The 13,131-nt window shown below is 46.5% G+C and overlaps 1 protein-coding gene across 2 annotated transcripts; it reads left to right on the top strand.

The window, feature by feature from the left end:
- Positions 1–547: 547 nt before the first annotated feature.
- Positions 548–10,539, top strand: HIGD1B (HIG1 hypoxia inducible domain family member 1B). 2 transcript variants are annotated; one of them, XM_080977182.1, is made up of 5 exons: positions 548–757; positions 2,034–2,111; positions 3,849–3,951; positions 8,453–8,587; positions 9,684–10,539. In XM_080977182.1, the coding sequence occupies exons 3-5, from the start codon at positions 3,855–3,857 to the stop codon at positions 9,728–9,730; spliced, it is 279 nt and encodes a 92-aa protein (XP_080833308.1). In that variant the 5' UTR covers positions 548–757; positions 2,034–2,111; positions 3,849–3,854; the 3' UTR covers positions 9,731–10,539. The 2 variants fall into 2 exon arrangements, with proteins under 2 accessions (XP_080833308.1, XP_080833307.1); XM_080977181.1 differs by lacking the exon at positions 548–757 and adding an exon at positions 1,746–1,915.
- Positions 10,540–13,131: the final 2,592 nt, after the last annotated feature.

A 13,131-nucleotide genomic window follows, 5' to 3' on the forward strand; every position in this document is an offset into this window, starting at 1 on the left:
CTGCTCTGGTTCGCCAGAAGTGGCTTAGTCATGCTGGCCACATGACCCAGAAGCTGTACGCCGACTCCCTTGGCCAATAAAGCGAGATGAGCGCCACAACCCCAGAGTCGGTCACAACTGGACCTAATGGTCAGGGGTCCCTTTACCTTTACCTATGTGTTATTTGGGCAGAAAAACCATGTGACTGACATTAGGATATTTGGATTATTGAATATTAGGAGGTCTCTCAGATTTTCAGCCTCTGCTGGAAAGGCTCCCTATTTCTTTTGAGGGCTATCCAGTAGCCAACATATCAGATTAGGAAGCATTACAGTGGTACTTTAGATTACATACGCTTCAGGTTACAGACTCCGCTAACCCAGAAATAGTGCTTCAGGTTAAGAACTTTGCTTCAGGATGAGAACAGAAATCGTGCTCCAGCGGCGCGGCGGCAGCAGGCGGCCCCATTAGCTAAAGTGGTGCTTCAGGTTAAAAACAGTTTCAGGTTAAGTACGGACCTCCGGAACGAATTAAGTTCTTAACCCGAGGTACCACTGTACTTGAAAGCCTTGAAGAGCAGCCCAGCACCTTGAGCATGCTCAGAACTGTTTCCTTGAAGGCAAGATCTCCTCATAACTTAACAGCATGTTCTGGTAACTAGAGAAGCAGCAGGGATTGTTTTCTACTTTGAGGAATTCTTTGTTTTCTGTAATATTTGTTTTGTGTTCTTGCCAGAGAGACAGCAAGCAAGCAAGGAAGCAACAGTGGACAACACAGTGTGAGTCTTTTTCTATAATAAATATATATGTTATCTTTACTTAATCTTTTCACATTTATTTTTATGAATTGGATTGGGAAGATGAATGGAGGATGGCTTGTGTGCATGTTGCGACAAACTCTGCATTCACTATTTCCCTGCATTCACTCATTAAAAGCTGCCGCAGTTTCTGGGTGGGTCAGAGCATGTGCATCTCAGCCATGTGCAATTATGGAGTGTTTTCCAAAGTAATATTCCCAGAAAAGGAATGTGGATCTGCTTTCAGCAAGTCCCTCCTCTAAGTTTACGTACAGAATATATTGAATACAGGGTGGAAGATAAGGTTGCTGCTATTTCTTGCTTGCCTTCTTGTGAGTTTGTCAGTGAACTTCTAAAATGAAACATTTGGGGCTCTATGCCTGTCTGGATATCACACTGACTGACTCCATATCCTTCCCCAAACCTGGAACTCTCCCTGATCTTGGATGTAAGAGGCTGGTTTATCATATCAGAGTGATGAGCAGATTATAATATCACATTTCCCGCACTTCAAATAGCTTCTGCTGTGCCCTGGATCAAGTGAAACAATATGTTTTTGCTCTCTATTGCCTGGAATGCTTTACACTTTTAATTTAGAGAAAAAACGTGTTTCATAGAGTTGGAAGGGACTCCAAGGATCATCCAGCCCAGCCTTTCTCAACCTGTGGGTCCCCAGATGTTGAACTGCAACTCCCATCACCCCTAGCTAGCAAGGCCAGAGCTCAGGGATGATGGGAGTTGTAGTCCAACAACATCTGGGGACCCACAGGTTGAGAACCGCTAGCCCAACCCCTTGCAGTGCAGGAATATGCAGCTGTCCCTTATGGGATCGAACCTTGGTGTTATCAGCACTACACACTAACCAACTGAGCTTTGCTGTGGAGGACAATGGGCAGAGTAAGGGTTAAGGAGCAAGCAAGCAGATAGCAAGCTGTCAGCCATCTCCCCATCTCCTTACTTAAACATCAAGGAAACCGCTAGTGTGGGGACTTTGTTGTAACCTTAAAGTGAGAGGATGGGAAGAGACCCAAGCAGCCCTTGTCAAAACAACCGTATTTCCAAAAGACTTCGGGGAGATCTCTCCGTAGTAGCCGACAAGGCAGCAACCCATCAAACAGGCCGGTGACTTTAAGGAAGCAGGTGAGTCTCCAGGGGAGCTAGGTTGGCTATGTGCCCAACTTCATAGTCCTGGCCTTTGAAGAGCTGCCCAGTCTGTATCCACTTTAAAGATTTTTTTCTATTTTATTTTAAAACCTAGGACAAGCTGGGGTTCTGAATTTGCCCATCAGCTGTTCACACCTGCACATCAGACCATCCAGCAGTCTTCTGCATCGAGGTGAGTGGGATTCTATTTATATTTAAATCATGGTAATTATTTCTAATGGAAGTGAGAGCTGGACCATAAAGAAGGCTGATTGCTGAAGAATTGATGCTTTTGAATTATGGTGCTGAGGAGACTCTTGAGAGTCCCATGGACTGCAAGAAGATCAAACCTCTCCATTCTGAAGGAAATCAGCCCTGAGTGCTCACTGGAAGGACAGATCGTGAAGCTGAGGCTCCAATACTCTGGCCACCTCATGAGAAGAGAAGACTCCCTGGAAAAGACCCTGATGTTGGGAAAGATTGAGGGCACAAGGAGAAGGAGACAACAGAGAACAAGATGGTGGGACTGTGTTCTGGAAGCTAGCAGCATGAGTTTGACCAAACTGCGGGAGGCAGTGGAAGACAGGAGTGCCTGGCGTGCTCTGGTCCATGGGATCACGAAGAGTCGGACATGACTAAACGACTAAACAACAACAACAATTATTTCTAAATTGGCATCTATCTATCTATCTATCTATCTATCTGATTAGCACATGCAAAATGGTGCCCTCTTCTTTAGATGGCATGCTTCCTCAGTTTTGGCAGCACCGCTCTCTCTTTATGGTAATGCACGACGGGTCGCCTAACTGGAGCCCTTGAGACGAGGACACAATTGGATAAGATCTGGAAACACCGGTGTGTGTGCTGTCCTATATTGGAGCTTACCTATCTTTTGGGTAGTTCTTTTGTTGTTGTTTAGTCGTTTAGTCGTGTCCAACTCTTCGTGACCCCATGGACCAGAGCACACCAGGCACTCCTGTCTTCCACTGCCTCCCGCAGTTTGGTCAGACTCATGTTTGTAGCTTCGAGAACACTGTCCAACCATCCTGTCCTCTGTCGTCCCCTTCTCCTAGTGCCCTCAATCTTTCCCAGCATCAGGGTCTTTTCCAGGGAGTCTTCTCTTCTCGTGAGGTGGGCCAAGTATTGGAGCCTCAGGTTCAGGATCTGTTGATAGCTTTTCAATATTCCAACTTAAGAGATGTTCTTGGCTGCCAGTGGAAGCTCCCACTCTTTTCCCAGTCTTAGTCTGTTTCAATTTTCCAACTCATCCATGCCAGATTATTTTCGAGTCCTAGCAGATATTAAGCAGACTTCATGTGGCTTGTTCCAAGAGATGCTTATACAAACGTTGAGTTCTTTATAGCAATCAGGGGGGTTGCAGGGGTGCCAACTTGAAAATATTGCAGGGGGAGTTTCAGGTAAGCCCCCACCCCACATAATCGATCACACGATGCAGTGCACATACACCATTTGAATGCCAATGCCTATCAGTTTTTGGGGGCCCCAGCTCCCTCAAATATTTTATTGGGGGGCTGAAGATCCCTCAGCCCCTAGAAGTTGGCTCCTATGGGGGGTGTATACTTCATTTAGACCAAACATCAGTTTCCTGCCTGTTATGGAAGTACCTTAATGGGTTTGGTTTGGGTATTTTGTTGCCGTTATTGATATCAATTTTTGTATCTTCATTTTTTAATCTTATTTTGACGTATGTGGAAATTGTTAAGTTTGGTTGGGAAGTTTTTTATCCGCTTTATTCATTGTTTAGGACTACTTTTGTTATGTTATGTACACCTTAACTATGCTTTTAACTGTGGAAAGGTGGCCTACGAATGAAATGACGATGACGCAAGGATCTTTACAGCGAAATTTGATGAAGATTAGGTAGTAATTTTTCTCTTTGGTTCTGTATCTTTGAAATTGATTTCTACAGCGCTCAATGTCAACTGACAAGGACAGCTGGATTCCAGAGCATGAAACCACGGTTAGTGCCAAACTCTTTCAAAAGGCACGGAACAGCCCTCTGGTGCCAGTTGGTAAGTTTGGGGAGCCTGAAGCGCCTCTCTGTAGGAATCTGTGCGTGATCTTCTATTAGCTCAATTGCAGAGGGGGAAGAACCAAGGATGCTCCCACTGGTGAAGAAAGGTAGGGAACCAAATGTGGTCTGAAGACTCACGTCTACGACTCAAATCTATGTAAGGCATCAAAGAGGGGTGGGAGTGGGAAACTTTAAAAGAGTAATATACAAATTATTCTTTTAAGGGTAAAACTACCAGCCATGATGGCTATATTCTGTCAGTTGCTGGGAATCACAAGCAGAGACTGTTGCTGCTGCAATCGGGTCTTGCTTCTGGTCTTCTCAGAGACATCAGGTTGGCCACTGTGAAACAGGAAGTTGGACTAGATGGGATTCCACACCTTCCAACATTTCTTTGATGAAAATAGGTACGTCCTATTCAATAAATAGGGACGCGGGTGGTGCTGTGAGTTAAACCACAGAGCCTAGGACTTGCCAATCAGAAGGTCGGCGGTTCGAATCCCCGCGATGGGGTGAGCTCCCGTTGCTCGGTCCCTGCTCCTGCCAACCTAGCAGTTTGAAAGCACGTCAAAGTGCAAGTAGATAAATAGGTACTGCTCCGGCGGGTAGGTAAACGGCATTTCCGTGTGCTGCTCTGGTTTGCCAGAAGCGGCTTAGTCATGCTGGCCACATGACCCGGAAGCTGTACGCCGGCTCCCTCGGCCAATAAAGCGAGATGAGCGCCACAACCCCAGAGTCGGCCACGACTGGACCTAATGGTCAGGGGTTCCTTTACCTTTACCTATTCAATAAATAATAATAGTAATAATACCCCACCCATCTAACCAGATTGCCCCAGCCATTCTAGGTGGTTTCCAATATATATGAAATATATACAAAAACAATAAAACATTAAACATTAAAAAACCTCTCTATAGATGTCTTCTAAAGGCTGTATAGCTAATAATAATAAATTATTATTATTATTATTAATACCCTGCCCATCTGGCTGGGTTTCCCCAGTCACGCTGTGCGGCTCCCAACAAAATATTTAAAACACCACAAAACATCAAACATTAAAAACTTCCCTCAACAGAGCTGCCTTCAGATGTCTCCTAAAAGTCAGACAATCTGCCTGGTTCCCTATAACCTCACTTCTCACAGGGAGGGAACCGTCGAAAGACCCTCAGAGCTGGACCTCAGTGTCCGGGCTGAACGATGGGGGTGGAGACGCTCCTTCAGGTATACTGGGCTGAGGCTGTTTACTTATCTCCTTGGCTTGGAGGTGGGGGTCACATAACTCCATAACCCATTACTCTGATGAAAACAGGGACGTCCTAAGGAAAAGCAGGACATTCCGGGATCAAATCAGAAACTGGGATTGCTTCTGTAAATCCAAGAAAATAGGGGCACTTGAAGGGTCTGGAATTCTGGCCTGATCCAACCGGGGTCTTTTAATGGGACTACAGGTGTGCCGTGTAGGAAATTTGGCCTTTTGAACATATGAGATTGCTTTTTTACAAACTGTTGGTCTATTCAGCCTGGTGGTGGGAGATCTGTGGCCCTCCCTGTGCTTGCACAACAGCTCCCATAAGTCCTGATCATTGGCTATGGTGGCTGAGGCAAGCTGGCATCTGGGGAGCCAGATGTTCCTCAGCCCTGATCTAACCCAACATTGCCTACTGACAGTGCTGTAGCTATGGGGGAGACAGCTAGGTTTTTTTGCCCAGGTGAAGCCTCAGGAGGGGTGCCATTGTGGTTCCCAGCCTGAGTGCGTGGGGGGTGCCAAACTGGGTCTTTGACCCGGGTGAAATAAAGCCTAGTTTTGCTCCTGCCTACTGATCTTCCAAGACTGGAAGCCTTTAGCTGCCTGAGCTGAATCCCAAGACCTTCTGCCTACAAAGCGTCTGAAGGAGCGTCTCCACCCCCATCGTTCTGCCCGGACACTGAGGTCCAGCGCCGAGGGCCTTCCGGAGGTTCCCTCGCTGCAAGAAGCCAAATTACAGGGAACCAGGCAGAGGGCCTTCTCAGTAGTGGCACCTGCCCTGTGGAACGCCCTCCCAACAGATGTCAAAGAGAAAAACAACTACCAGACTTTTAGAAGACATCTGAAGGCAGCCCTGTTTAGGGAAGCTTTTAATGTTTAATAGACTATTGTATTTTAATATTCTGTTGGAAGCTGCCCAGAGTGGCTAGGGAAACCCAGCCAGATGGGCAGGGTATAAATAATAATTTAGTATTATAATATTATTATTATTATTACAAAGTACATCCTTTGCCACTGCATTCTTTCAGTTGCTTTCAAAGCATATTTGCTGTTGCCCTTCGCTGTCTCTGGCAAATAGCCTTGACCCCAACCCCCCAAAAAACTTTTTTCTCTGAAACTGAATGCCACAAAAAAGAAAATAAGGGGGGGGGGGAGAGAGAGCTGGACACACAGTTCTATCTTCACCAAAAATCATGGATAAACAGCTTGCAAATATTTTCATTGTTTACAGCGCTCCCAGCAAAGGGAGAAGCAATCCATGCAAAGATATGAATAGCCAGACATCTAAAACTACATTGGGCATTAGATTCAAGCTCCTTTCTTGTTGGCATTATATGCAACCATTCAACTCACGGGCAATAAAGAAATTATTCGGGTGAGTCTCCTAAGTGGGGAACGTGCCTAGTATTGCAATAGGCTGCTTAAGAGGAGGGTCAGATGCTTTCTTCCTTGGAGTTTGGACAAGTATCAGTCCTGTCTACTGTCAGTAAAGGTAAAGGGTAAAGGGCCCCCTGACCATTAGGTCCAGTCGCGGCCGACTCTGGGGTTGCGGCGCTCATCTCGCTTTATTGGCCGAGGGAGCCGGCGTACAGCTTCTGGGTCATGTGGCCAGCATGACTAAGCCGCTTCTGGCGAGCCAGAGCAGCGCACGGAAACGCCGTTTACCTTCCCGCCGGAGCGGTACCTATTTATCTACTTGTACTTTGACGTGCTTTCGAACTGCTAGGTTGGCAGGAGCAGGGACCGAGCAACGGGAGCTCACCCCGTCGCGGGGATTTGAACCGCCGACCTTCTGATTGGCAAGCCCTAGGCTCTATGGTTTAACCCACAGCGCCACCCACGTCCCTCTACTGGCAGTATATGCTGGCATTTGTCTGTCTCGAGAGACAATGGAGTGTGCCTCTAAGGAAGAAGCCAAACTGCTGCATTAGCAGCACTAAAGTGACATCCCTAGGGCCCAAGCCTGAAGTAGGGTGTATGGAAGAAGAAGAAGAAGTTTGGATTTGATATCCCGCTTTATCACTACCCGAAGGAGTCTCAAAGCGGCTAACATTCTCCTTTCCCTTCCTCCCCCACAACAATCACTCTGTGAGGTGAGTGGGGCTGAGAGACTTCGAAGAAGTGTGACTAGCCCAAGGTCACCCAGCAGTTGCAGGTGGAGGAGCGGGGATGCGAACCCGGTTCCCCCGATTACGAGACTACCGCTCTTAACCACTACACCACACTGGCTCTCAATGGAGGTCCTGGACTGCCCAGACAACAAGACCTCACTGATGTGGTCCAAAGGAAAGCATTGCAATACGTTTGGCACCAGCTTGGCTGCAGGAGTTGCTAGAAAGAGGCACGCAAGGCGCCATCGGGACTCTGCTCTGGATTTGTGTAGTGTTTACTCCTTAGCCTTTTCTTTTCCCAGAGATACCACGTAAGGAAAAGGAGGTTGGGGATCAGAGTTAGTACAGGCAGTACAACGGCTGGCGCTGTGGTCTAAACTACTGAGCCTCTTGGGCTTGCTGATCGGAAGGTCAGGGGTTCAAATCCCTGTGACGGGCTGAGCTCCCGTTGTTCTGTCCCAGCTCCTGCCAACTTGGCAGTTCGAAAGCACAGCAGTGCAAGTAGATAAATAGGTACCACTGTGGTGGGAAGGTAAACGGCGTTTCCGTGCGCTCTGGCACTCGTCACGGTCCTTGTGTGCCAGTAGTGGTTTAGTCATGCTGGCCACATGAGCCGGAAAACTGTCTGTGGACAAACGCCGGCTCCCTTGGCCTGAAAGCGATGGACTTAACCATCCAGAGGTCCTTTACTTTTACCTTATCTACTCCTTAGCCTTTTCTTCTCCCAAAGATACCCCATAAGGAAAAGGAGGTTGAGGATCAGTGTTAGTATAGGCAGTATAAAGGTAAAGGGACCCCTGACCATTAGGTCCAGTCATGGCCGACTCTGGGGTTGTGGCACTCATCTCGCTTTATTGGCCGAGGGAGCCGGCGTACAGCTTCCGGGTCATGTGGCCAGCGTGACTAAGCCACTTCTGGCGAACCAGAACAGCGCAGGGAAACGCCGTTTACCTTCCCGCCGGAGCAGTACCTATTTATCTACTTGTACTTTGACGTGCTTTCGAACTGCTAGGTTGGAAGGTATAGGTCTTTAGGTATAGGCAGTATAGAAAGTGCTTTACCCGAAGGAGGTGGGACAGGCTACTGGACTTGCACAGGGACCTATTCAGAGATATGGTTCTATGGCTTCTTTGACCTTGCAGGCATGATGGGGTTTGTGGTTGTGGCAGCCTACGGAATTTACCGGCTGAAGGCAAGGGGGAATATGAAGATGTCTGTCCACCTGATTCACACTCGGGTAGCTGCCCAGGCCTGTGTGGTTGGAGCCATAACACTTGGTAAGGCGGGGACGAAGAGAAGGGAGGCGTTAAGCACTGGGTGTGGGAGCAGGAGAGGACCTGAGTTTGCAACTGCAATGACTGCCAGAGGGCAAGGTCTTGAATGGTACCAGGTCTTCTGGAATGATTATCCCGGGGGGGGGGGGGGGCTGAGCCTTTAAACCTTTGGTTCACATAAACATCATCCCTCAGTGTGCAAATGGCCCAACGTGACTCCCTGCCGCAGACAGAGCATCCAAGTCAGTTTGCTGAACATGGAAACTAAACTTCATCTTCCACCCTGGTCTTGGGAGAGGGGTGCAGTTCTTTGCCTCTGTGGGGAAAGTGCCCCTCCAAGGACATTCAGTGTACTGTCCCCTCAGCGGTCAAGATTAATTAAGCTCCACTCATCTTGGTTTGGAAGCGGCACTTCCTGTACCATGAAAGCCCAACAAGCCTGAATTGAAAATGTCTAGTAAATCAGATTGGTAGTTGGGTTCCTATTGAGGGTATCTGGCGAGCCAACAAGACAGTGATGAGGAACTGAGGAATGGAGTGTCATTCTGTGATATTATGGCAGTAGGAAAAAAGCTATATTGGAACTTTTGAATAAATGTGTTTTTGTTTTTTTTAAAAAAAGTATTATAAAACAGCAGAGAGTAAGGAGATACTGCAGCGGGCCGCCCACAAAACAGAAAATAACTTATATAAAAGATTTGGTTTTTTCCTTGAAAGCCAGAGGAGCAGAAGGCAGGTTCGATTCTGACCAAGAACATTTTGTTAAGACAATTCTGCAATCAGGCCCAAGACTGCACGGATAAAGAATGCTGAGACTTCCAGCATTTAGAAAACGTTTCTCTAGCCATTAGAGCTGGAAAGCTCAGTTTGAAAAGGGGTCAGAAATGCCAGGAGGGACTAAGGGAGCCATCCAATCGCCCTTCAAGGCTTGTGAGGGTGGAAAGGGGTGGCCATTCGTTGCTTTGAATAATTCCTTGCCCCTCCTGACTAGCAAAGGCAGCACTAAGCCAACTTCCATGTTGGAGACAAAAAGCTGTTTTCTCTATAGGCCGTATTCCGATTGTCTCCTTTGCGCCAACTCCTTTGCTCTCTCTCCTAGGCGCTGTCTACAGCATGTACAAAGACCACTTCCCCAAACAAAAATAGATGAGACATGGATGGCATTGGTTTGTCCCTTCTCCCTGAATGGATCTGAATACCCCGGCGGCGACTCCAGCAGGGCTGCGAGATCATGTGGTTTGCTCTAGCAAGAGAAAGAAGTCCCCTGCAGCCTCAACTGCTTACTGATACAGCTTATATATGTTCCCCTAAAATCCCGATGTACATGTATATATTTTTAAAGTTTTGAGAAGTGAAAGGGAATCCTTGTGGAAACAGAGGACTGCAAAAGACCCTCCAGGGATTATCGAGTAGCTAACGCCTCCCTTTGCCCAAGGAGAGGATAATAGTTGCCTAGCCTGCTTCTCCTGAAGCCATGTCCCCCTTCTCGCATTCTAAGTGTGACAATTGCCTTCGTTCATCGCACTGAAGTCCCTACCCTGCAGTTTCTAAACAGGAAAAACAAACCCTCTCCAAATGGCACAAAATCCAATTCGTAATAAAGCATGCGACTCCTGCACGGGTGTGCATAAAAAGGAAATTCACACTGACAAGTGAAGATTCGCTTGACTCTGGCTGCAAAAATAATCCCTATTTTAATGCAAACTGAGCTGCTCTTGTGAAGTGTCTGCTGTATAATTTCCTTTTTTTTTTTTTTAAGATTACCTCTGCACCTAAGCACATTTTATAGCAGCTCTGTCCTGTATATGTATTAAGGGCAATATTAACATCTAATGTCACTATTTTAAATGCAATTTAAAAATTACCTTGCTTGAAAAGGCATTAAAATGCACATATTTGGTAAGATGGCTTACAATGGCATTATTCATTCAAATAAACGTTTCTTTGAACATTGATATATTTCTGCATGTGTACATTTGTAGACAAGACAAATATTTTCAGCAGACCTTCTGGAAATGTGATATTCCAAGAGTAGGGAAAATTAATATAAGATGACAGGGCTGGCTAAGTGCTTTTATAAAGCAGAGACATGGAGGAATATAAATCCACACCCAACTAGTGAAATGCCACAGAAACAGAAGTAGACTTTTTTTGCTGTGCAGTAGAAATGCAAAGAATTGCATGGGGCAGGGAGAGGGAGTATTGAAGTATTTGAAGAGGAAGGAATATCTGCTCCCCGCCCACTTTTGTATTGATTTTTATACATCCGTTTCCTGCTATACTTGCCTTTCCTTCTAAACTTTTAAGTGCCAAATGGTGTAATATTTTACCCGAAGGACCGTCTCCACCCCCACCCTTCAGCCCAGGCACTGAGGTCCAGCTCCGAGGGTCTTCTGGCGGTTCCCTCACTGTGAGACGCAAGGTTACAGGGAACCAGGCAGAGGGGCCTTCTCGTGAGTGGCACCCACCCTGCGGAACGCCCTCCCATCAGATGTCAAGAAAATAAACAACTGCCTGATTTTTAGAAGACACCTGAAGGCAGTTCTTAATGTGTGATGTTTTACTGTGGTTTTATAATTTGCTGGAAGCAACCTAGTCAGATTGGTGGCATATAAATAAATAAATATTATTATTTCTCATAGGGGAGCTGCTGTTCCAACCCCCTTATTGTGGTTGTCCTTTTATGAGCCTTTATCACTTTTACAATATCCAATTAGAGGTATAGTAACCAGAACTTTCAAGTGTGGTTTGTATCATAGCATTATGATATTTTGCAGTTTTATTTCCAATCCCTTTCCTCACTATCTGTAACACGGAATTCAGATCTCTCACAGCAGCTCCACACTTGGGTCATTTCCATCGAGTGACCCATTACACAAAGGAAGATTTTTCTCCTGGATAGTCCATGATCAGCCCAGATCCCGTATGTGAAGTTAGGGTTTCTTCCTGAATGTGCATGACTTTACATTTGCTTACATTGAATTGCATTTGCCATTTCACTTCCCATTCACCCAGTTTGAAGAGATACTTTCGGAACTCACGGCAACCATCATTTTTTGTTCCTGCCACCCTGAACAATTTGTTGGTGTCATCTCAAGGCTCACCCCTAACTTCCGAGTTAAAAGCAGTGCCTGGGGAGCTGCTGTAATTCAGAGCAGACAGTATACGCAAGTCTCACCATCTGAACGCGACACGTTCTCAGGAAATCATTTGTCAGGTGAGCGTTTGCATAATGAGCCAACAATTTCCACGGGTTCCTATGGGAAATTTTTCCAATGTGTTCCCAGCCATGGAATTTTGACCCCCAAATGATGAAAAATCTCATCTGAAACCTTGCAAAAGGCAAACAAGGAAGGAAAAATCCTCTCTTATTTTTCTGATCCTTCCTGCTCACCATGGTGTCTGGTGACAAACAAGCAAAACACAATAAAATAAGACTTGTTTAAGGCTGCTTATTTGTTTACATTACTACGTGCAGGTCCAGTACCACTGAATCTGTGGTTTGTATAATGAGGCTTGGATACTAATTCCTCATTGTTTGGATAAGTGAATTTTTGTATAATTTTTGTTTGGAGACTGCAGGCATGTCCAAAGCCCATTTTGGGGGCCTATTCTGGCCTGCCGGTCAATTCAATCCGGCCCCTGGGGCAGTTTATTTGTGGGGTAAAGGTAAAGGGACCCCCGACCATTAGGTCCAGTCGTGGCCGACTCTGGGGCTGCGGCGCTCATCTCGCTTTATTGGCCGAGGGAGTGAGTATAGCTTGTTTGTTCTGTGTTTCTCTGTCTGCCTGTGAAATTCCCTTCTGTTGGTACTTCTAGTTCTCTCACACCTACAGACAAGCAATGAAGGAGTTAGCAATCATGTTATTCCTCTAAATTTATTCCCAATTCTATTTTGTGGCCTTGGGGCATAGTAAAGGTAAAGGTAAAGGTACCCCTGACCATTAGGTCCAGTTGTGGCCGACTCTGGGGTTGTGGCGCTCATCTCGCTTTACTGGCCGAGGGAGCCGGTGTACAGCTTCCGGGTCATGTGGCCAGCATGACTGAGCCGCTTCTGGCAAACCAGAGCAGCACACGGAAATGCCGTTTACCTTCCCGCCGGAGCGGTACCTATTTATCTACTTGCACTTTGACGTGCTTTCAAACTGCTAGGTTGGCAGGAGCAGGGACCGAGCAAAGGGAGCTCACCCCATTGCGGGGATTCGAACCGCGACCTTCTGATCAGCCAGTCCTAGGCTCTGTGGTTTAACCCACAGCGCCTCCCACGTCCCATTTCTTGGGGTAAAATCATACAAAAAGCTCAACAACTTCAAAAAAGGATAACAACTTTGGTCGGCCCTCAGGGTCCTTCACTTCATCAAATCTGTCCCTCTTTGAAAAAAGTTTGGACACCACTGGGATAGTGAGACCTGCATGTACTGGGCTAGGAAGGCTGACTCAGCAGAAGGCCTCTGCAAAATCCTTCTAATTTGGAAGACAATGCTAACAAAACTCAAGAACTGGGTCAAAACACTTTGAAGTGGACATGTAGGATTTCCAAGGAAGCT

The sequence above is a fragment of the Podarcis pityusensis genome (genome assembly GCF_964106645.2).
Source record: "Podarcis pityusensis genome assembly, chromosome: 13".
In the NCBI taxonomy this organism is placed as follows: domain Eukaryota; kingdom Metazoa; phylum Chordata; class Lepidosauria; order Squamata; family Lacertidae; genus Podarcis; species Podarcis pityusensis.

Coding starts and splice junctions, on each gene's coding strand:
- HIGD1B (XM_080977182.1), top strand. CDS start 3,855: ATGTCAACTGACAAGGACAGCTGGATTCCAGAGCATGAAACCACGGTT. Junction 3,952..8,452: donor CAGCCCTCTGGTGCCAGTTG/GTAAGTTTGGGG, acceptor TTGACCTTGCAG/GCATGATGGGGTTTGTGGTT. Junction 8,588..9,683: donor GGTTGGAGCCATAACACTTG/GTAAGGCGGGGA, acceptor TCTCTCTCCTAG/GCGCTGTCTACAGCATGTAC.